Below are 21,386 nucleotides of genomic sequence, written 5' to 3'. Positions count from 1 at the left end.
CCTTGTCACCCAGGCTGGAGTGCAATGGCATGATCTCCACTCATTGCAATCTCCACCTCCTGGGTTCAAGTGATTCTCCAGCCTCAGTCTCCCGAGTAGCTGGGATTACAGGTGCATGCCCACCCATGTCTGGCTAATTTTGTATTTTTAGTAGAGAGGGGGTTTCACCATGTTGGCCGGGCTGATCTTGAACTCCTGACCTCTGGTGATCCACCCACCGTGGCCTTCCAAAGTGCTAGATTACTGGCGCAAGGCACGGTGGTTGACATATGTGACCCCAGCACATTGGGAGGTCAAGGCAGGAGGATCACTTGAGGTCAGGTTCGAGATCCGCCGGGGCAACATAGCAAGACTCCATCTCTACAAAAAAACTACAAAAATGTTAGCTGAGTGGGCTGACACATACCTGTAATCCAGCTACTTTAGGATCATTTGAGGCCAGGAGTCTGAGATCAGCCTGAGCAACATCGTAAGACCCTATCTCTGTAAAAAATGTGTCAAACTCTAAGCTTGGTGAGCTGCTATGTGCCTGTAGCCCAGCTACTTAGGAAGCTGAGGTGGGAGGATGGCTTGAGCCTGGAAGATCAAGGTTGCAGTGAGCTGAGATTGTGTCACCGCACTCCAGCTGGGGCAACACAGCGAGACCCTGTCTCCAAAAAAAAAAAAGAAAGAAAGAAAAGAAAAGAAAAGAAAAAAATTGCCAAACTGTTTTCCAAAGTAGCCATCCCATTTTGTATTCCCACCATACATGTCTCTTTTCCTTCTCTACAAATGAATTAGACTCTTTAGACACTGTGTTGCACCTTGATATTTTTCAAGTTAATGCTATGTCGGTAGCGATTCCAACTTCTCAATGCATAGAGCTATCTCCATTTCTACAGCTACATACGATTCCGCCTCCTTGACCCACAGTAATTTATTTACCCAGTCTTCTATTTTGGATCTCTAGGTTGTTTTCTGTCTTTTGCTGTTAGAAACACAAATGGCTAAGGTCTGACAGGGCAGAGAATATCCCCTTCCAGGCATTGACGTGGACGTTGGGTCTCTTGTCTGCAGGATAATTCCTAGAAGTGGAAATACTATGTCAGGGCTGGACGTGGTGGCTCACATCTGTAATCTAGCACTTTGGGAGGCCGAGGTAGGCAGATCACCTGAGGTCAGGAGTTCGAGACCAGCCTGGACAACATGATGAAACACCGTCTCTACTAAAAGTACAAAATTAGCTGGGTGTGGTGGCGGGCCCCTGTAATCCCAGCTGCTCAGAAGGCTGAGGCAGGAGAATCACTTGAACCCGGGAGGCGGAGGTTGCAGTGAGCTGAGATCATGGCACTGCACTCCAGCCTGAGGGACAAGAGTGAGACTCCATCTTGAGAAAAAGAAAAAAGAAATACTGCATCAAATTGCACCTGCCTCTTGGTGCAATGTTCCTCCCTTTGCTTTGAACTGCCTCCCTGAAGCAAATTGGTGTTTCTGTGACTCCCTCTGTCTAGGGAAGTGGTCCTTTAGTGGGGACATTGTTTATCCTGGGGAGGGTCCACCAGAGGACTCTGACACAGCGATCTCCTTTCCCCTCCATCAATTTAGTTAGATTTTAGTCTCCGATCTTCTCAGCAGCATAGAGTGAAAAAGCTACCGCAGCTGACAGTTTCAGGAAGGCGATGGCTGCTTCTGTTTGCTCACCCAGGAGCTTTTGGGAGGTTTAGGGAGAACTGGGGGAAAATTGGGACCAGCGGCTCAAGGTGGCTTTGGAGGGGAGACAATGGATGGACACAGAACCTGCATTTTTGGAGAGGGGAGATCTGGGTAGATGTTCCCTACACACACAGCATGCACTTGTGCGCAGATGTGAGGGAGGGATAGCTGCTGGACGGTTTGGCTTTTTCCTGAAAGTCTGCCGTCTTCTCTGGCAGACACAGCCTGGGCTGCTGACTGTTCCTACCCCAAACCAGAAGTTGGGCAGGAACAGACACTTGGGCTCATTAAGTGTCAATAAGGGGGATCAGGTCAGGGGCACAAGGAGAGGAAAGTCAACCCCGTCCTCCACCGGGGCTGTTTCTCATCTTGCACGACACGTGGCTTTCATAACGTCTTCACTTTGCGGTCTGTGTCACCAGAAGAAGCTGCTGTTCTGTGGCTACTTCACTTGTGTCATGCCCTTTCCCCACCCTGGGCTGCTTGTGATTTTTCCCTTTCTTTCCTTCTTTTCTTTACTTCCCTCCCTTCCTCCCTCCCTTACTGCCTCCCTTCTCTTTCTTTTCTTTCTTTCTCTTTTCCTTCTCTTTCTTTTTCTTTCTCTCTTTTCTTTATTTCTTCTTTCTCCCTCTGTCTCTTTCTTTTCTTTTTTCTCTTTATTCTTTCTTCTTTGTCTTTTTCTTTCCTTCTTTCTCTCTCCTTCCTTCCTCTTTCTTTCTTTCTCTTTTCCTTCTCTTTCTTTTTCTTTCTCTCTTTTCTTTATTTCTTCTTTCTCCCTCTGTCTCTTTCTTTTCTTTTTTCTCTTTATTCTTTCTTCTTTGTCTTTTTCTTTCCTTCTTTCTCTCTCCTTCCTTCCTCTTTCTTTCTCCCTCTTTATTCTTTCTTTCTCTCTCTTTCCCCTCCCTCCTTCCTTCCCTCCTTCTTTCCTTTTTTCTGTCTCTCTCCTTCCTTCCTTTCTTCCTTCCTTCCTTCCTTCCTTCCTTCCTTCCTTCCTTCCTTCCTTCCTTCCCTCTTTCCTTCCCTCCCTCCTTCTTTCTTTCTCTTTCTTTTCTCTCTCTCTTCCTTCCCTCCTTCTTTCTCTCTTTCTTTTTCTCTCCCTTCTTTCCTTCCTTCCTTCCGTCCTTTCTTTTTGATGGAGTCTCACTCTGTCGCCCAGGCTGGAGTGCAGTGGCGCGATCTCGGCTCACTGCAAGCTCCGCCTCCCGGGTTCACGCCATCCTCCTGCCTCAGCCTCCCGAGTAGCTGGGACTGCAGGCACCCGCCACCACGCCCTGCTAATTTTTTGTATTTTTAGTAGTGACGGGGTTTCACCGTATTAGCCAGGATGGTCTTGATCTCCTGACCTCGTGATCCACCCACCTCAGCCTCCCAAAGTGCTGGGATTACAGGCGTGAGCCACTGCACTCGGCCCTCACTTTCTCTTCTTTTTAAAGATAGGATCTTGCTTTATTGCCCAGGCTGGAGTGCAGGGTGCAGTCACAGCTCATTGCAGCCTCAAACTCCTGGGCTGTAGCAATTCTCCCACCTCAGTCACCCCAGTAGCTGGGATTAGTAGCGTGCACCATCAGACCCAGCTAATTTTTTTATTTTTGTAGAGACAGAGTCAGGCTATTTTGCCCAGGCTGGTTTTGAACTACTGGACTCAAGAGATCCTCCCATGTTAGCCTCCCAAAGTGCCATTACATGTACAAGCCACTGAGCCTGGCAGGCTTGTGATTTTCGTGTGGAGCTTTTCACATTCTCTCTAACAATTCGTGTTCAGAGAAATCAGTATGGGGAACAAGAGTATGTGGAAGCGTCCAGAACCAGTTTAGACGACTCCCACTCAGCTAGGAGGTGCAGTGGTCACCCCGAGTAGCCTGCCTTTCTCTTTCTTCCCTTCCCTTCCCTTCCCTTCCCTTCCCTTCCCTTCCCTTCCCTTCCCTTCCCTTCCCTTCCCTTCCCTTCCCTCCCCTCCCCTCCCCTCCCCTCCCCTCCCCTCCCCTCCCCTCCCCTCCCCTCCCCTCCCCTCCCCTCCTTCCCCTCCTTCCCCTCCCTTCTCTTTCTCTCTTTCTCTCCTTCTCCTTCTCTTCTCTTTTCTTTCTTTTTGAGACAGAGTCTCATTCTCTCTCCCAGTAGTGGCACAATCTCGGCTCACTGCAACCCCTGCCTCCCGTGTTCAAGTGATTCTCCTACCTCAGCCTTCTGTGTGGCTGGGATTACAGGCTCGTGCCACCATGCCTGTATAATTTTTGTATTTTTGGTAGAAACAGGGTTTCACCATGTTGGCCAGGCTGGTCTCAAACTCCCTGCCACGGCCTCCCAAAGTGCTGGGATTATAGGCGGAGCCACCACACCTGGCCTCTATTTTTTTTTAATTGACAAATAATAATTGTATATGTTATATATTTATGGGATAGCATGTGATGTTTTGATATCTGTTTACATTGTAGAATTATTAAATCATGCCAATTTAAAAGCTATCGCCTCACATACTTATTGTTTGATGGTTAAAAAAATCTACATTTTTAGCAATTTTGAAATGTCCAGTGTACTGTTACTTATTATAGCAACTATTGTGTCCATTACATAACTAAAGCTTATTTCTCCTAAGTGAAAGTTTGTACTGTTTGATCAACATCTCCCTACGGAGTTGGAGACACCTGGAATGGGCTTATAGTGTTCCAAGGATAGTCTTCAAAGAACTGGTTGGGCGTGGTGGCTCACGCCTGTAATCCCAGCACTTTGGGAGGCCGAGGTGGGTGGATCCCGAGGTCAGTAGTTCAAGACCAGCCTGGCCAACATGGTGAAACCCCATCTCTACTAAAAATACAAAAATTAGCTGGCCGTGATGACGGGCGCCTATAATCCCAGCTACTCAGGAGGCTGAGGCAGAGAATTGCTTGAACCAGGGAGGTGGAGGTTGCAGTGAGCCGAGTTCGCACCATTGCATTCCAGCCTGGGCAACAGAGTGAGACTCTGTCTCAAAAACAAAACAAAACAAACAACAACAACAACAAAACACCAAAGAATACAGGTCAACATGTTTATTTAAGCCATTAGTGAGGGAACAGCAGGATTATAAAGCCAAAACATGTATAGTCACTGAAATAAGAAGGCAATGTTAGCTATGAGGCTGCTTAATGTCCCACAGGAGAATAAAACTGTAATCTTTGGGGATGATTTTTTTCTGTTCCCCACCCCCTTTTTTTTTTTGTTTTTGGTAGGGAGAGATGGGATCTCACTCTGTTACCCAGGCTGGTCTTGAACTCCTCCTGCCTCAAGCAATCCTCCTGCCTCAGACTCCCAAAGTGCTGGGATTACAGGCATGAGCCTCCATGCCCAGCTGAGAGTATCTTTTCTCTGAGATGAAAATAATTTGCAGCATATCTGTCTGTAAGTTAGCACTAATTTCCATGAGTCTAGTCCCTAATAGAAATAGTGAAATCGGCCAGGTGTAGTGGTTCATGCCTATAATCCCAGCACTTTGGGAGGCTAAGGTGGGTAGATCAGTTGAGGTCAGGAGTTCAAGATCAGACTGGCCAATGTGGTGAAACCCCGTCTCTACTAAAAATACAAAAATTATCCAGGCATGGTGGCGAGTGCCTGTAATCCCAGCTACTCAGGAGGCTGAGGCAAGAGAATCGCTTGAACCTGGGACACAGAGTTTATAGTGAGCAGAGATTGCACCACTGTACTCCAGCCTGGACAACAGAGCGAGATTCCATTTCAAAAAAGAGAATAAAATCAATTACAGGTACATTTAACTAACGCAGGTTGATAAAACTATCTGGCCCATCACTTGCTTTTATAAATAAAGTTTTATTGGACCCAGCCATGCCTCTTCACGTACATATGTCTATAGCTGCTATCATGCCATCATGGCAGAGTTGAGTAGTTTCAACTGACACCGTATGTCCTGCAGAGCCTCAAGTATTTGCCTGTGGCCCTTTACAGAAAAAGTTGACCAACTCCTGTGCTGGAAAATGAAATAGCTCAGATGAGCCTGTCAGACAGGGCTCCAACACGGGATTACAAAGTCTGGCAGCCTCTGGCCTTGTTTGCAATGGTTGGATAATTTTTCTTCCCATTGTCTGGGCCGGAAGGACTTATGTGTTTGAGAGGTTTGTGTTAGGCCATTGATGACGCCTCTTTTGAATGAAAGGACTGACCCTCTGAAGTGGCTCCAGCCCAGGAAACAAGCCCTTTCCTCTTGTGTGTGTGTCCTTGCCAGAGCGTTGGGACTCTGTGGGCCCTAGGTAATTGTCTGCCTTGTATATTGCTTCCTCCAATTGAATTTCAGCCCTCAGGTTCCCACAGACAGATCAGTGTTAATGATGTTGATAATTGTGATAATTATAGATACCCTCTGTAGTTAATTTCTATCAAGCCTAAAAATGTCTCTATCAAAGAATCTGATGTGTTACCGACGTTATCCTGTTTATTTCTTGCAACAGCCTTAAGAAGGAAGCAAGGGACTCTTATTAACAATCCCTCCCCCAGCCTGTTTTTTTTTGAGATGGAGTCTTGCTCTGTCACCTAGGCTGGAGTTCAGTGGCACAATCTTGTCTCACTGCAAACTCCTCCTCCTGGGTTCAAGCGATTCTCCTGCCTAAGTCTCTCGAGTAGCTGGGATTACAGGCAAGCATCACCACACCCAAAAAAAAAATTTTTGTATTTTTAGTAGAGACGGGTTTCACTATGTTGATCAGGCTGGTTGTCTTGAACTCCTGACCTGAAGTGATCCACCCGCCTGAGCCTCTTAAAGTGCTGGGATTACAAGCATCAGCCACTGTGCTTGGCCCTGTTAGAACTTCCTAATTCTTGGGGTTTTTTTTGTTTTTTTGTTTTTTTTTGACAGAGTCTCACTCTGTCAACCAGGTTGGAGTGCAGTGGCATGATCTCAGCTCACTGCAGCCTCCACCTCCCAGGTTCAAGGGATTCTCGTGCCTCAGCCTCCTGAGTAGCTGGGATTACAGGCGCCCGCCACTATGCCTGGCTAATTTCTGTATTTTTAGTAGAGACGGGGTTTTACCATGTTGGCCAGGCTGGTCTCGAACTCCTGACCTCAAGTAATCCACCCACCTCGGCCTCCCCAAGTGCTGGGATTACAGGTGTGAGCCACCATGCCCAGCCCCAGGATAATTTTCAAGAGTGATCCGTGCCATAAGGAAAATGTAATGAGATAACGTGTTAGCTCATGAATGGAGAAGGAGGGGCAACTTCTGCTGGGGAGGTCAGGGAAGGTCTGTATAAGGACCTGAAGGATAGAAAAGAGTGAGCCACAAGGGGACAAGGGACCAGCATGCTCCACCCAGAACAGCTTACACAAGGTCCTAAGGTAGGGCTGAGCCTGGGTGTGTGTGGGTGGGAGGTGCAGAAAGGAGGCCAGCCTGGGAGAAGGACTTAGCAAGACTGGCAGGGATTAGACCCACCCAAGGCCTGTAGGGGGTCTGCTTTTATTCTCTATGCCTGCACTGTCTAGTGTGGGAGATGGTAGTCATCTGTGGCTAGTAAACATTGGAACTGTGTCAGGCGCAGTGGCTCACACCTGTAATCTCAGCACTTTGGGAAGCTGAGGTGGGAGGATTGCTTGAGCCAGGAGTTCGAGACCAGCCTGGGCAACATAGTGAGACCCCATTTCTACAAAAAATTAAAAACTTAGCAGGGTGTGGTGGCGCATGTCCATCATTCCAGCTACACAGGAGGCCAAGGTGGAAGGATCACCCGAGCCCAGGAGATTGAGGCTGTAGTGAACTGTAACCATGTCACTGCACCCCAGAGCCTAGGGGACAGAGCCAGACCCCATCACACACACACAAAAGAAATCGTTACATGTTTTATCCATGTGACAAAATATCACACGTACCCCATAAATGTGTAAAACATTGTGTATCAATGTAAAACTTTTTAAAAATTTTAAACTGAAATTAAAATGAAATGTAGTTGAAAGTTTGGTTCCTTGGTAAAAACTGGAACCCTGGTACACTGTTGGTGGGAATTTAAAATAGTGCAACTAGGCTGGGCATAGTGGCTTATACCTGTAATTCCAGTACTTTGAGAGGCCGAGGCAGGTGGATCGCTTGAGGTGAGAAGTTCGAGACCAGCCTGGCTAACATGGTGAAACCCTGTCTCTACTAAAAATACAAAAAAATTAGTGGGGCGTGGTGGTGGGCACCTGTAATCCCAGCTACTCAGAGGCTGAGGCAGGAGAATTCCTTGAACCCAGGAGGTGGAGGTTGCAGTAAACCGATATCGAGTCACTGCACTCCATCCAGCCTGGGCGACAGAGTGAGACTCCATCTCAAAATAAATAAATAAATAAATAAATAAATAAATAAATAAATAAATAAATAAATCCTATATTATTCCACTTATATAAGGTTCCTAGAGTTGTCAGAGTCAGACAGAAAGTAAAATGGGATGCCGGGAGCAAAGGCTCACACCTGTAATCCCAGCGCATTGGGAGGCTGAGGCAGGAATATCACGAGGTTAGGAGTTCAAGACCAGCCTGGCCAACATGATGAAACCCCGTCTCTACTAAAAATACAAAATTAGCTGGGTGTGGTGGTGGCGTCTGTAATTCCAGCTACTCTGGAGGCTGAGGCAGGAGAATCGCTTGAACCTGGGAGGCGGAGGTTACAGTGAGCTGAGATCGCGCCACTGCACCCCAGCCTGGGCAACAAAGCAAGACTCTATCTCAAAAAAAAAAAAAATAATAATAATAAATAAAAAGAAAGTAAAATGGGAGGTGCCAGGAGCTGGGGAGGAGGGTGGGTGTCAGTGTTTCATGGGGACAGAGTTTCAGTTTGGTTAAGATGAGAAAGTTCTGGAGATGGGTGGTGGTGGTGATGGTCGCATAGCCACGTGAAAGTATTTAATACCACTGAACTCTACATTTAGACATGGTTACAATAGTGAATTTTATGCTATGTGTATTTTACCACACTTAAAAAAAAATCGGATTTCCTAGTCGCACTAACCACATTCAGAAGCCACAGGGGATAATTGGCTACTGTGTTGGACGGCCCAGATAGAGAATATTTCTGTCATCGCAGAAAGTTCGACCAGACGGTGCTGCTCACATATGGATGTAGCTTCTGGGGCCACTTCTGTTCCCTGAGTTTGGCTGGTGGGATCCACTGTGCTGAGAATCACAGTTTGGGGATTTGGGGTGAAGAATACTCCCCAACTTTTTTTCTTTTTCTTTTTCTTTTTTTTTTGTTTCGTTTTTTTGTTTTGAGACAGTCTCCCTCTGTCACCAAGGCTGGAGTGCAGTGGCATGATCTCGGCTCCCTGCAACCTCCACCTGCCAGGTTCAAGTGATTCTCCTGCCTCAGCCTCCTGAGTAGCTGGGATTACAGTCGCCCGCCACCACACCTGGCTAATTGTTTGTATTTTCAGTAGACGGGGTTCCACCATGTTGGCCAGGCTGGTTTCGAACTCCTGACCTCAGGTGATCTGCCTACCTTGGCCTCCCAAAGTGCTGGGATTACAGGCATGAGCCACCACACCCAGCCTTTTTTTTTTTTTTTTTTCTTTTTGATGGAATTTTGCTCTTGTCGCCCAGGCTGGAGTGTAATGGCGCGATCTTCGCTCAGTGCAACCTCCACCTCCCGGATTCAAGTGATTCTCATACCTCAGCCTTCTGAGCAGCTGGGATTACAGGCATGCACCACCACACCCGGCTAATTTTTGTATTTTTAGTAGAGACAGGGTTTCACCATGTTGGCCAGGCTTGTCTCAAACTCCTGACCTCAGGTGATCCACCCACCTCGAGCTCCCAAAGTACTGGGATTACAGGCATGAGCTATGGCACCCAGACACATTTGCATGTTTAAGTAACTAACATGTCTCCTCCATTAGACCTTGTGCTTGCTCCCAAAGGCAGGGTCTGCAGCCACTTTTTCCCCATAGTGGTTACAGTATCTAGATCAGTGCAAGCAAATGTCTGTTGAAGCAATCAGTGGTTTGGGGGCAAGTTACTTAACCTCCCCAAGCCTCAGTTTCCCCATTTGTAAAACAAAAAAATAAAGGAGATAACAGTGTATCTACTTCACATGTGGGGTGCAGCAGCATGCTGGAGTTGGCTTGCTAGAGCCAGTGGTCAAATTTTCAGTCAATTTGTGAGCCATTTGTTAGACATAGATATTCATAAAAACTACATAAACCTACAGTTAAACAAATGACATTAAAAACCGAAGTTTTTAAAGTAACAAAGGTTTTTAAAAGTAGCAAAGACTCAAAACTCACCACCTCCTAATAGCATACGATGTTTTCCTATTATCTGTGCTGTTGAGGTTATTTACTACTTTTGTGTCAATAGTAGATACATTTTGTATATACTTATAAATACTATTTAGAGGAATGCTACTATGTATCGCTTGCCAGCTGTATGTTTAGTAACTTCATGTGGGTGGCCTGAAATCCACCACTGGTAGGAATATTTACACCATGGAAATTGGCAAATGCTATATAGATCTGGGCCCTCCTGTCCCCCTCCCTCAGGCAGTTGTTAAACATTGACAAGCACACCAATGGTTTGGAGGCTGAAACCAGTTAATAGATGTGTCTGGCATGTGGGTAATGATGTGGAAATGCCGCTTTTATTGTTAGTATTTGGTTGGCTCTCACTGTCTGATCCAGAATTGCTGCATATGCAGACAGGAATTGGACAAAGCCATTGACCAACTGTTTTATTTATTCATTTATTTTCTTCCCTCTCTCTCTCCAGTTTGCCCAACCATCTGTAAGTCACACGGCTGCACTGCCGAAGGCCTCTGTTGCCACAGCGAGTGCCTGGGCAATTGTTCTGAGCCCGACGACCCCACCAAGTGCGTGGCCTGCCGCAACTTCTACCTTGACGGCAGGTGTGTGGAGACCTGCCCGCCCCCGTACTACCACTTCCAGGACTGGCGCTGTGTGAACTTCAGCTTCTGCCAGGACCTGCACCACAAATGCAAGAACTCGCGGAGGCAGGGCTGCCACCAGTACGTCATTCATAACAACAAGTGCATCCCTGAGTGTCCCTCCGGGTACACGATGAATTCCAGCAAGTGAGTTCTGTATGTGGGTCCGGGGGGCAGCCGAGAGGAGAAGGAACATGGGGTTGGTTGTGATGATGCCTCCTGTTAAAACTGTGTGCAAACCCAGGGTTAATTGGCTATGAGTGAGGTCTCTGCTCTCAGATGCTACTTTTGCACCCTGTTTTGGTCCTGGGCTTGGGAGCAGGAGTTGCCTACCTTTTTCTCTAAAGGGCCAGATAGTATATACTTCTGGCATTGTGCCCACCATTCTTTCTTTTTTTTTTTGAGATGGAGTCTTGTTCTCTCGCCCAAGCCGGAGTGCAGTGGCACGAACCTGGCTCACTGCAACCTCTGCCTCCTGGGTTCAAGTGATTGTCCTGCCTCAGCCTCCCAAGCAGCTGAGACTGCAGGTGTCTGCCATCATGCCTGGCTAATTTTTTTTTTTTTTTTTTTTTTGAGACGGAATCTTGCTCTGTCACCCAGGTTGGAGTGCAGTGGTGCAATCTCGGCTCACTGCAAGCTCCACCTCCCGGGTTCACGCCATTCTCCTGCCTCAGCCTCGCACGTAGCTGGGACTAGAGGCGCCCGTCACCACGCCAGGCTAATTTTTTTGTATTTTTAGTAGAGATGGGGTTTCACCATGTTAGCCAGGATGGTCTTGATCTCCTGACCTCGTAATCCTCCCGTCTCGGCCTCCCAAAGTGCTGGGATTACAGATGTGAGCTACCGCGCCTGGCCAATTTTTGTATTTTTAATAGAGACAGCGTTTTGCCATGTTGGTCAGGCTGGTCTCAAACTCCCAACCTCAAGTGGTCCACCTGCCTCGGTCTCTCAAAGTGCTGGGATTGCAGGTGTGAGCCACCGCGCCGTCTGGCATTGTGGACCCCAGTTCTAAGCTTTCTGTGCTTGACTTCAGAACGAGAAAACATAATAACGACCGAGTCCTTGAATTTCCCTAAAATCCTCCACGTGGCCTGTCCTCACTGATGTAGCTTCATCATTGTCACATCAAGGATATACCAAGGTCTTTGTGTCTTCCCTGGCCTGTAGCCTGGTGGTGTGCCAAGATTAGCCCAGAACATACTGTCTCCAGGAGGAAGAGACTCAATTCTGCATTATTCTCAGGGCTTTGCTGTTCTCTGAAGGACAGTATAATCAAACCATTTCCTGCCGTTTGGGTGAGAACTAGCAGGGTTTTCTCTCTTCGGCAGTGAGTCAGATTTCCTACGCACATCACAGACTTTCTGTTCACGCCGTTAGCTTCTTCCATGAGCTATTTTGGGGGCCGTAACTGAGTTGCAAAAATCTGTTTCCTGGTTTTTGTATTGAGGTTTTATGTTTTGTTTTAAAAACACACACACGCACACACCACAAAACAACACAAAAACAAATCAGAAACAGACACATATCAAGAGGCCTTGAGCTGACCTGCTGACGTCAAGTATCTGCCTCTTCAGACTTGAGAATTAGCCAAGCGAGAGTGTTGCGGTGGGAAATTTTATTTCCCTGGGTGGAGAGGGCGGGAAGGAAAACAAGCTGTAATTTCAGTTCTTACGACTCTTTCTTTGAGTGTTTGTGAAACCTGTAAGTACAATATGTTTTGTTTTGCTTGTTGTTGATAAAAACCTACCAACAAAACCTTTTGCCTTTATTGACCAAAAGGGTCTATAAATCACCTTTGCATACCAGACAGAGTGTTTTGTTTTTTTTTTTTTGGCCAGTGTATTCCCAAGATTGAGGAAATGACCATATTCCTTTTGATTCTTTTCTAAAATCGCATTTGAAATTAAAAAAAAAAAATGGGTTAATATCTCCTGGCAAGACGTTTGTTTAAAAGACATTGGCCTTAAATAAAAGGCATTTTTGCCTCACCTTAACTATGGCCTGAGACATATAGCAGCCTCCTTTGACTTTCTCACTGATGATGTAGGAGATGCTAAAACAAAAACTCTGAGAAACTGACAGCACATCTTTGGCACCGGAGACCTTTCCTGAATGGAAGAAAACAAAGGAGAGGATGGTGCATTGTCGCAGTATTTTATTGCGTAGGTTTAAAAAAATTAATATTTTTATTTCTGAAGCTTTTAATTAATTAATTAATTTATTTATTTTGAGACAGAGCCTCACTCTGTCACCCAGGCTGGAGTGCAGTGGCGTGATCTCGGCTCACTGCAACCTCTGCCTCCCGGGTTCAAGCAGTTCTCCTGCCTTAGCCTCCCAAGTAGCTGGGATTACAGGTGTGAGCCAACAAGCCCGGCCAATGTCTTTTGTTAGTGCTTTTGCTTTTTTGAGATGGAGTTTCATTCTTGTTGCCCAGACTGGAGTGCAATGGTGCGATCTCGGCTCACTGCAACCTCAGCCTCCCGGGTTCAAGTGATTCTCCTCCCTCAGCCTCTGCGTGGCTGGGATTACAGACATCTGTCGCCATGCCCTGTTAAATTTTTTCTTGTATTTTTAGTAGGGATGGGGTTTCACCGTGTTGGCCAGGCTGGTCTCGAACTCCTGACCTCAAGTGATCCACCCACTTCGGCCTCCCAAAGTTCTGGGATTACAGGTGTGAGCCACCGTACCTGGCCTGAAGCTTTTCTTTTTATCTTATGAAAGACTTTATAGGACTGTGGCATTTTCGAATGTGGTTTGTTATCAAATAAGGCCAGATGTTTTCTTCCATTCTGGTGGCTTATCTGGGAAAGTGTTAAGAGCAGAGTTCAGGCCGGGCGCGGTGGCTCAAGCCTGTAATCCCAGCACTTTGGGAGGCCGAGGCGGGTGGATCACGAGGTCAGGAGATCGAGACCATCCTGGCTAACATGGTGAAACCCCGTCTCTACTAAAAATACAAAAAACTAGCCGGGCGTGGTGGCGGGCGCCTGTAGTCCCAGCTACTCGGGAGGCTGAGGCGGGAGAATGGCGTGAACCCGGGAGGTGGAGCTTGCAGTGAGCCGAGATCACGCCACTGCACTCCAGCCTGGGAGACACAGCGAGACTCCGTCTCAAAAAAAAAAAAAAAAAAAAAAAAAAAAAAGAGTTCTGGGAACTCATGTGGATTTGTTAAAAGGTCTTGGCCAGGCGCAGTGGCTCATGCCTGTAATCCCAGCACTTGGGAGGCCGAAGTGGATGGATCACCTGAGGGCAGGAGTTTGAGATCAGCCTGGCCACCATGGTGAAACCCCATCTTTACTTAAAATACAAAAAAATATATATATATATATTAGCCGGGCATGGTGGTGCATACCTGTTATTCCAGCTCCTTGGAGGCTGAGCCATGAGAATTGCTTGAACCCAGGAGGCGGAGGTTGCAGTGAGTTGAGATCACACCATTGCACTTCAGCCTGGGTGACAAGAGTGAAACTGCATCTCCAAAAAAAAAAAAAGGTCTCACCGTCTACTGTCATTCCAAAGTACCTGCTGGGATGTAATAGCACAGTGCTGCTTCCTGAGATGAGGAGGATCAGATATTTGTGATGGATAAATTTTCAATGAGTACGGGACATCCATTGGGAAGGGGAGAAAGACCTAAAATCCTTGACTCTTCTTGGCCTCTCTCACTTCTTCCTGTTAAGCTGAGGTCTCAAATTCGTCTACAACTCCATCTACTTCACCATCATGTCTGACCCAGTCCCCTTGAACAATCTCTTTGCTCCTGCTTCCATTCTAGTGACACTGGTTAAAAGTGGCCACCTGGGCCGGGGGTGGTGGCTCACGCCTGTAACCCCAGCACTTTGGGAGGCCGAGGTGGGTGGATCACCTGAGGTCAGGAGTTCGAGACCAGCCTGACCAACATGGTGAAACCCCGTCTCTACTGAAAATACAAAAATTAGCCAGGCGGTTGGCCGGGCGCGGTGGCTCAAGCCTGTAATTCCAGCACTTTGGGAGGCCGAGACGGGTGGATCACGAGGTCAGGAGATTGAGACCATCCTGGCTAACACGGTGAAACCACGGTGAGCTGAGATCCGGCCACTGCACTCCAATCTGGGCGACAGAGCAAGACTCCGTCTCAAAAAAAAAAAAAAAAAAATTAGCCAGGCATGGTGGCAGGCGCCTGTAATCCCAGCTACTCGGGAGGCTGAGACAGGAGAATTGCTTGAACCTGGGAGATGGAGGTTGCAGTGAGCCAAGATTGTGCCACTGCACTCCAGTCTCGGTGACAGAACGAGACTGTCTCAAAAGAAAAAATAAAAGTGGCCATCTGATCATATGCCATGTCCTTCCCTAAAACCCCCCAGTGGCTCCCCAAGACCAGTGGACAGAATCCAAACTCTTTATCAAGAAGGCTCTGCCAGTTCTTATTCTAATTTCATTCCGGTGCCTCTTGGCCATGGCTGTAACCGCAGGAGCTTTTCCTCCAGCTTGCTACATCCGCTTTCCTCTGTGCCTTTGCATTAGCTGTTCCCTCTTCCTAAAATGCTTGTCCCTTAATTTGAGAATGACCCACTTTTTGTCCTGGTCGTCTCCTTGGCAAATCCTTCCTGTATGAATCAGTCATCCATGCACTATTCTCTGTCACATCATTTAGTTTTAACTCTGATTTGTCGCTAGCTGATATTTTTATTGTCAGTTTTTTTTTTTTTTTTTCTTGAGACAAGGTCTTGCTCCATCACCCAGGCAAGAGTGCAGTGGCACCCACGTGACTCACTGTGGTCTCAACGCCCTGGGCTCAAGAGATCCTCCTGCCACTGCCTCCTGAGTAGCTGGGACTATAGGCACATACCACCACACCTGGCTAAAAAAAATTTTTGTAGTGATAGGGGTCTTGCTCTATTCCCCAGGCTCGTCTTGAACTCCTGGGCTTAAGCGAGCCTCCCACCTTGGCTTCCCAAAGTGCTGCGATTACAGGACCTGAGCCACTGCACCTAACCTTTGTTGTCAATTTATTTACTCTCCCCAACCAGCTTATAAGCTTTGGGAGTGTATCAGCTAGCCCTTGCTGTGTAACAAAACCACCTCAGTGCTTAGTGGCTTAAAACACTCCTTTAGGAGCTCTGATGATTTTGTGTGTTGACTGAAGGTTTGTCTGGCCTGGGCCTGTTTAGCTATGGCTGATGGTTTAGGAGGATGGTTTAGGAGAGCCTCTTGGGTCTTAGATGGTCAGCGGGGGTCTCTCTCCATAAGTCTGTCACTCCAGCAGCCAGGAAGGACAGACCTCAGTGTTCAAGTGCTTTTCAAGCCTCAGCTTGTATCACGTTTGCAAATATCCCATTGGCCAAAGCAAGCCATATGGCCAAGCCCAGATTCAACAGGTGGGAACATAGACTCCACTTCTTGGTGGGAGAGGCTGCAAAGAATTCGTGGTCATTTATAATTTCCCACTGGGAAAGCATATTATTGGCTTTGTTCACTCATGTATACTGGCAGCTGAGAACAGGGGTTGGCCAAGGGCCAGATAGTAAATATTTTCAGCGCTCAGGGCCATATGGTCTCTGTTGGAGTGACTTAACTCTGCCTTTGCAGTGTGAAAGCAGGGTTAGATGATATACTAACCAATAAATGTGGCCATATTCCAATAGGATATTATTTGCAAAAACAGGTGGCCAACTGGATTTGGCTCCCGAGCCACTGTTTGCCAACTCCAGGCTTAGAGCATTGCCTGCCACATAATAAGAATAGAGGCAATAAAAGAAGTCAAACATTTGGACACTGTTTTGTTTCCGCCTCAGCTGTTCTGCCACTACCTGGGTGTACTGCAACACTGTTCTGACACAATCCTCCTCCAAAGTTAGCATCAGACTCCACAAGTTTAAGGCTCAGCCTTTCATGAGATTTCCCTTACTTCAGACACTGGCAGCATCTTGGGGATCCCCCAGCCACCCACACTTCTGACTAACTGGCTCTAAACTGGGGGAATCCCACAAACTCTTTGGGTTTGATAATTTACTAGAAGGAACTCACAGAACTAAAATAAACCTGGCCAGGTGTGGTGGCTCATGCCTGTAATCCCAGCACTTTGGGAGGCTAAGGTTGGAGGCTCACTTGAGCTCAGAGGTTTGAGACCAGCCTGGACAACATAGCAAGACCCCATCTCTACAAAAATTTAAAAACATTAGCCAGGTGTGGGGGTGCATGCCTGTAGTCCCAGCTACTTGGGGGGCTTAAGCAGGAGGATTGCTTGAGCCCAGGAGTTCGAGGCTGCAGTGAGCTGAGATTGTGCCAGTGCACTCCAGCCTGGGTGGCAGACCAAGATCTTGTCTCAAATTTAAAAACCCTGCTATACAGTTATAGTTTTATTATAAAGCATACACATAGGGCAAGATCTGGGAGAGTTCTAGACACAGAATATCCATATTCCCTCCCTGTGGCAATAGCCTATATCACCCTCTTGACATACTGACATGTCCACCAACTGGAAAGTACTACTGAGCTTCAGTGTCCAGAGTTTTTGTTTGTTTGTTTGTTTTGAGATGGAGTCTCACTCTGTCACCCAGGCTGGAGTGCAGTGGCACAATCTCAGCTCACTGCAATCTCCACTTCCCAGGTTCAAGCGATTCTCCTGCCTCAGCCTCCCAAGTAGCTGGGACTACAGGCATGCACCACCATGCACGGCTAATTTTTGTATTTTTAGTAGAGACGGGGTTTCACCATGTTGGCCAGGCTGGTCTCGAACTCCTGACCTCGTGATTCACCTGCCTCAGCCTCCCAAAGAGCTAGGATTACAGGCGTGAGGCACTGCACCCGGCCCAGTGTCCAGAGTTTTAGTTGGAGTCTCCTTCCTTCTGTGTGATTGAAATCATTGGCCATGTGATTAAACACTGCCATTTCCAGCCCCCTCCTCTCCCTGGAGGTCAGGTGACTAAAAGCCCCAACCCTGTGATCACAAGATTGGTCTTTCTGGTGACCGCCCCCCACCCTAATGTTATCTAGGCCCCCACCGCAAGTCACCCCCAGCATTCCTAACCCTCCTAACAAAAGCATTCCTATGACTCAGAAAATTCCAAGGGTTTTTGAAGCTCTATGCCAAGAACTGGGATGAAGACCAGATGCATTCTTTATGATACTACAGTCACAAAAATCATTCTGAAGAGTTGAATACACAGGGGTGTGAGAACAACGGCAGCAGCAACAACGATGCCACCGATAACAAATGACTCTTGTAGCAATGGATAAAATTATGTTCTGTGTGCGAAGTGCTTTTGTGGTATGCATCATTGAGTTCCTCATCACAAGCTGTGGCATTCGTGTTGTTATTTTCAGATGAACACACGGAGACTGTAACAGTTGGGAATCTTGTGGTTTCATGCACCAGAACCCCAACTCAAATTGGCTTAACCAGCCTGGCACAATGGCTCATACCTGTAATCCCAGCCCTTTGGGAGGCCGAGGTGGGTGGATCACCTGAGGTCGGGAGTTCGAGACCAGCCTGACCAACATGGAGAAACCCCGTCTCTACTAAAAAAAATTAAAAAATAAAAAATTAGACGGGCATGGTGGTGCAGGCCTGTAATCCCAGTTACTCAGGAGGCCGAGGCAGGAGAATCATTTGAACCTGGGAGGTGGAGATTGCAGTGAGCCGAGGTTGTACCATTGCGCTCCAGCCTGAGCAACAAGAGCAAGACTCCATCAAAAAACAAAAAACAAAAAACAAAAACCAAAAACCTTGATTTAACCAAGATTAAAGGAGTTTGTTGGTGCCCATAACCAAAAAGTTCAGGGAGTTGCTTCAGGCATGGCTGTATCAAGAAGCTTAAGTAATGTACCTGATCAGTCTCTTCCATCTTTATTTTGCTCTTTGTTGGTTTACTTTTAGGTAGCTTCTCCCTCACCCTTCACCCTGTGCTAGCAAGATGGCAAAACCCTTAGATACTCCAGAAGGAAAACAATTTCCCCTTCCTGCATGTTCTAGCAAAACCCTCACTGCGCTGACTTAAGTCCTGTACCCACCTCTGAGCCGCCACAGGAATAGAAGGTGGTGCTTAGCTTGTCTTGGATCTTGTGTCCATCCTGGATCTAGAAAGGCTTTGGAAGCCAAGAGCTGATCTCAGAGACCCCGTGTCAGGGGAAGACTGGCTCCCAAAGGACTCCTGGGGGCTGTGAGTTTGATGGCATCAGGCTGCAGGTTGGCAAGACCAAAGGCTGCCCAAGTCGTTTGCTGTTAAACATGGAGTCATGTTACAGCCATACTTGCATCAAATCCCACACAGAACAGCAAATGTCCTGCCTCCTTGGAGTAGCAAGTTGAGTTCTGCCACGTTGGGGTAACGGTGCCAGTTCTGCCACATCAGGCCCATCAGCTCAAGGTAATGAATGGCACATTCTCATTACCACGTGCATTCGTCCATTTCTGCACTGCTATAAATAAATACCTGGAGCCAGGTGTCGTGGCTCACGCCTGTAATCCCAGCACTTTGGGAGGCCGAGGAGGGTGGATCACCTGAGGTTGGGAGTTCAAGATGAGCCTGACCAACATGGAGAAACCCCGTCTCTACTAAAAATACAAAATTAGCTGGGCGTGGTGGTGCATGCCTATAATCCCAGCTGCTTGGGAGGCTGAGGCAGGAGAATCGCTTGAACACAGGAGGTGTAGGTTACGGTGAGCTGAGATGGCGCCATTGCACTCCAGCCTGGGCAACAAGAGCAAAACTCAGTCTCATAGGAAAAAAGAAAAAAAAAAAAAAAAAAAGAGAAATACCTGGAACTGGGTAATTTATAAAGAAAAGAGATTTAATTGGCTCATGGCCCTGCAGGCTGTACAGGAAGCATAGCGGCTTCTGCTTCTGGGGAGGCCTCAGGAAACTTACAATCATGGGGGAAAGTGAAGGAGAGGCAGGCACATCTTACACGACTGGAGGAAGAGAAAAAGGGGGAAGGTGCTACAATTTTTTTATTTTTTTGAGACAGAGTCTCACTCTGTCACCCAGACTGGAGTGCAGAGGCACGATCTTGGCTCACTGCAGCCACTGCCTCTCGGGTTCAAGTGATTCTCCTGCCTCAGCCTCCCCATTAGTTGGGATTACAGGTGGGCACCACTACACCTGGCTAATTTTTGTATTTTTAGTAGAGACAGGGTTTCACCATGTTGGCCAGGCTCCCAAAGTGCTGGGATTACAGGTGTGAGCCACTGCGCCTGGCCTGGAGGACATTTTTAATTGCCACAACTTATGGGAGGGATGCTACTGGCATCTCGTGAGTGGAGCCTAGGGATGCTGCCTAATATCGTCCAATGCACAGGATGCCACCCTCACCACCGCAGTGGAGAGTTACTTGGCCCCAGATGTGAACAATGCTGAGGTCAGAAGACCTTGCCGTAGCATGATGGACTCGTGCCATCACTTGAGACCCTGCATGGTATGCTGTCTTCCCAGGCTGATCTCGAACTCCCAGGCTCAAGCAACACTCCCTCCTTGGCCTCTCAAAGTGCAGAGATGACAGGCGGGAGCCACCACGCCAGGCTCCAGAATCTACAATTTTAACAATCAAGCAATATGCCCTATGGTAGATCGGCAGACTGTGTTTTCAGAAATATCATCTCAGGCAGAAAGGGCCAGGTGCAGTGGCTCACACCTGTAATCCCAGCACTTTGGGAGGCTGAGGCGAGTGGATCACTTGAGGTCAGGAGTTCGAGACCAGCCTGGTCAACATGGTGAAACCCTGTCTCTACTCAAAAATAAGAAAATTAGCTGGGCGTGGTCGTGGGCACCTGTAATCCCAGCTACTGTGGAGGCTGAGGCAGGAGAATCTCTTGAACCCAGGAGGCAGAGGTTGCAGTGAGCTGAGATCGCACCACTGCCTTCCAGCTTGGGCAACAGAGCAAGACTCTATCTCACGCACATACAAAGAAATAGCGTATCAGGCAGAAAGATGCCGGAGATATCTGAGGGACTTTGAACACCCTTATTCCTCTCTCTCTCTGCTCTGCCTTAGCTTGCTGTGCACCCCGTGCCTGGGTCCCTGTCCCAAGGTATGCCACCTCCTAGAAGGCGAGAAGACCATCGACTCGGTGACGTCTGCCCAGGAGCTCCGAGGATGCACCGTCATCAACGGGAGTCTGATCATCAACATTCGAGGAGGCAGTGAGTGCTCTCTCTGTGGGGACATTGGGGCTGCCTGCTGGGCTCCATGTCCATTTTCTTCCCCGCTCACAGCTCAGAGAAACATGGAGAAACCCCGTCTCTACTAAAAATACAAAACAATTCGCCAGGTGTGGTGGCACATGCCTGTAATCCCAGCTACACAGGAGGCTGAGGCAGGAGAATTGCTTGAACTCAGCAAGTAGAGGTTGCAATGAGCTGAGATCGCACCACACTGCACTCCAGCCTGGGCGACAGAGTGAGACTCCATCTCAAAAAAAAAAAAAAAAAAAAAAAGACCAGGCGCGGTGGCTCACGCCTGTAATCCCAGCACTTTGGGAGGCTGAGGTGGGCATATCACTTGAGGTCAGGAGTTTGAGACCAGCCAACATGGTGAAACCCTGTCTCTGCTAAAAATACAAAACTTAGTTGGGCATGGTGGCACATGCCTGTAGTCCTAGCTACTCCGGAGGCTGAGGCAGGAGAGTCACTTGAACCTGGGAGGCAGAGGTGGCAGTGAGCTGAGAGCGCACCACTGCACTCCAGCCTGGGCCATAGACCGAGACTCCATTTCAAAAGAAAAGAAAAGGAAAGAAAAGAAATACCATGTCAGGCAAAAAGGCATTCCTTTGCTTATTTCTTTAGCAAACATGTATTGAATACTCACAGTGAGTAAGGTAAAGTCCTTACT

At 47.6% G+C, this 21,386-nt stretch overlaps 1 protein-coding gene across 3 annotated transcripts in view; it reads left to right on the top strand.

The window, feature by feature from the left end:
- Positions 1-21,386, top strand: part of LOC105487005 (insulin receptor) — a 188,050-nt gene that overhangs the window by 105,897 nt on the left and 60,767 nt on the right. For all 3 annotated transcript variants that reach the window (XM_071085908.1, XM_071085907.1, XM_071085909.1), the window contains exons 3-4: positions 10,406-10,727; positions 20,550-20,698. In XM_071085908.1, the coding sequence (XP_070942009.1) occupies positions 10,406-10,727; positions 20,550-20,698 (471 nt within the window). The remainder of the gene's footprint in view (positions 1-10,405; positions 10,728-20,549; positions 20,699-21,386) is intronic.

This window comes from Macaca nemestrina, chromosome 20 (genome assembly GCF_043159975.1).
Source record: "Macaca nemestrina isolate mMacNem1 chromosome 20, mMacNem.hap1, whole genome shotgun sequence".
NCBI lineage: Eukaryota > Metazoa > Chordata > Mammalia > Primates > Cercopithecidae > Macaca > Macaca nemestrina.
Note: the sequence above shows the minus strand (reverse complement) of the source record. Positions and strands in the feature narration are given on the sequence as shown.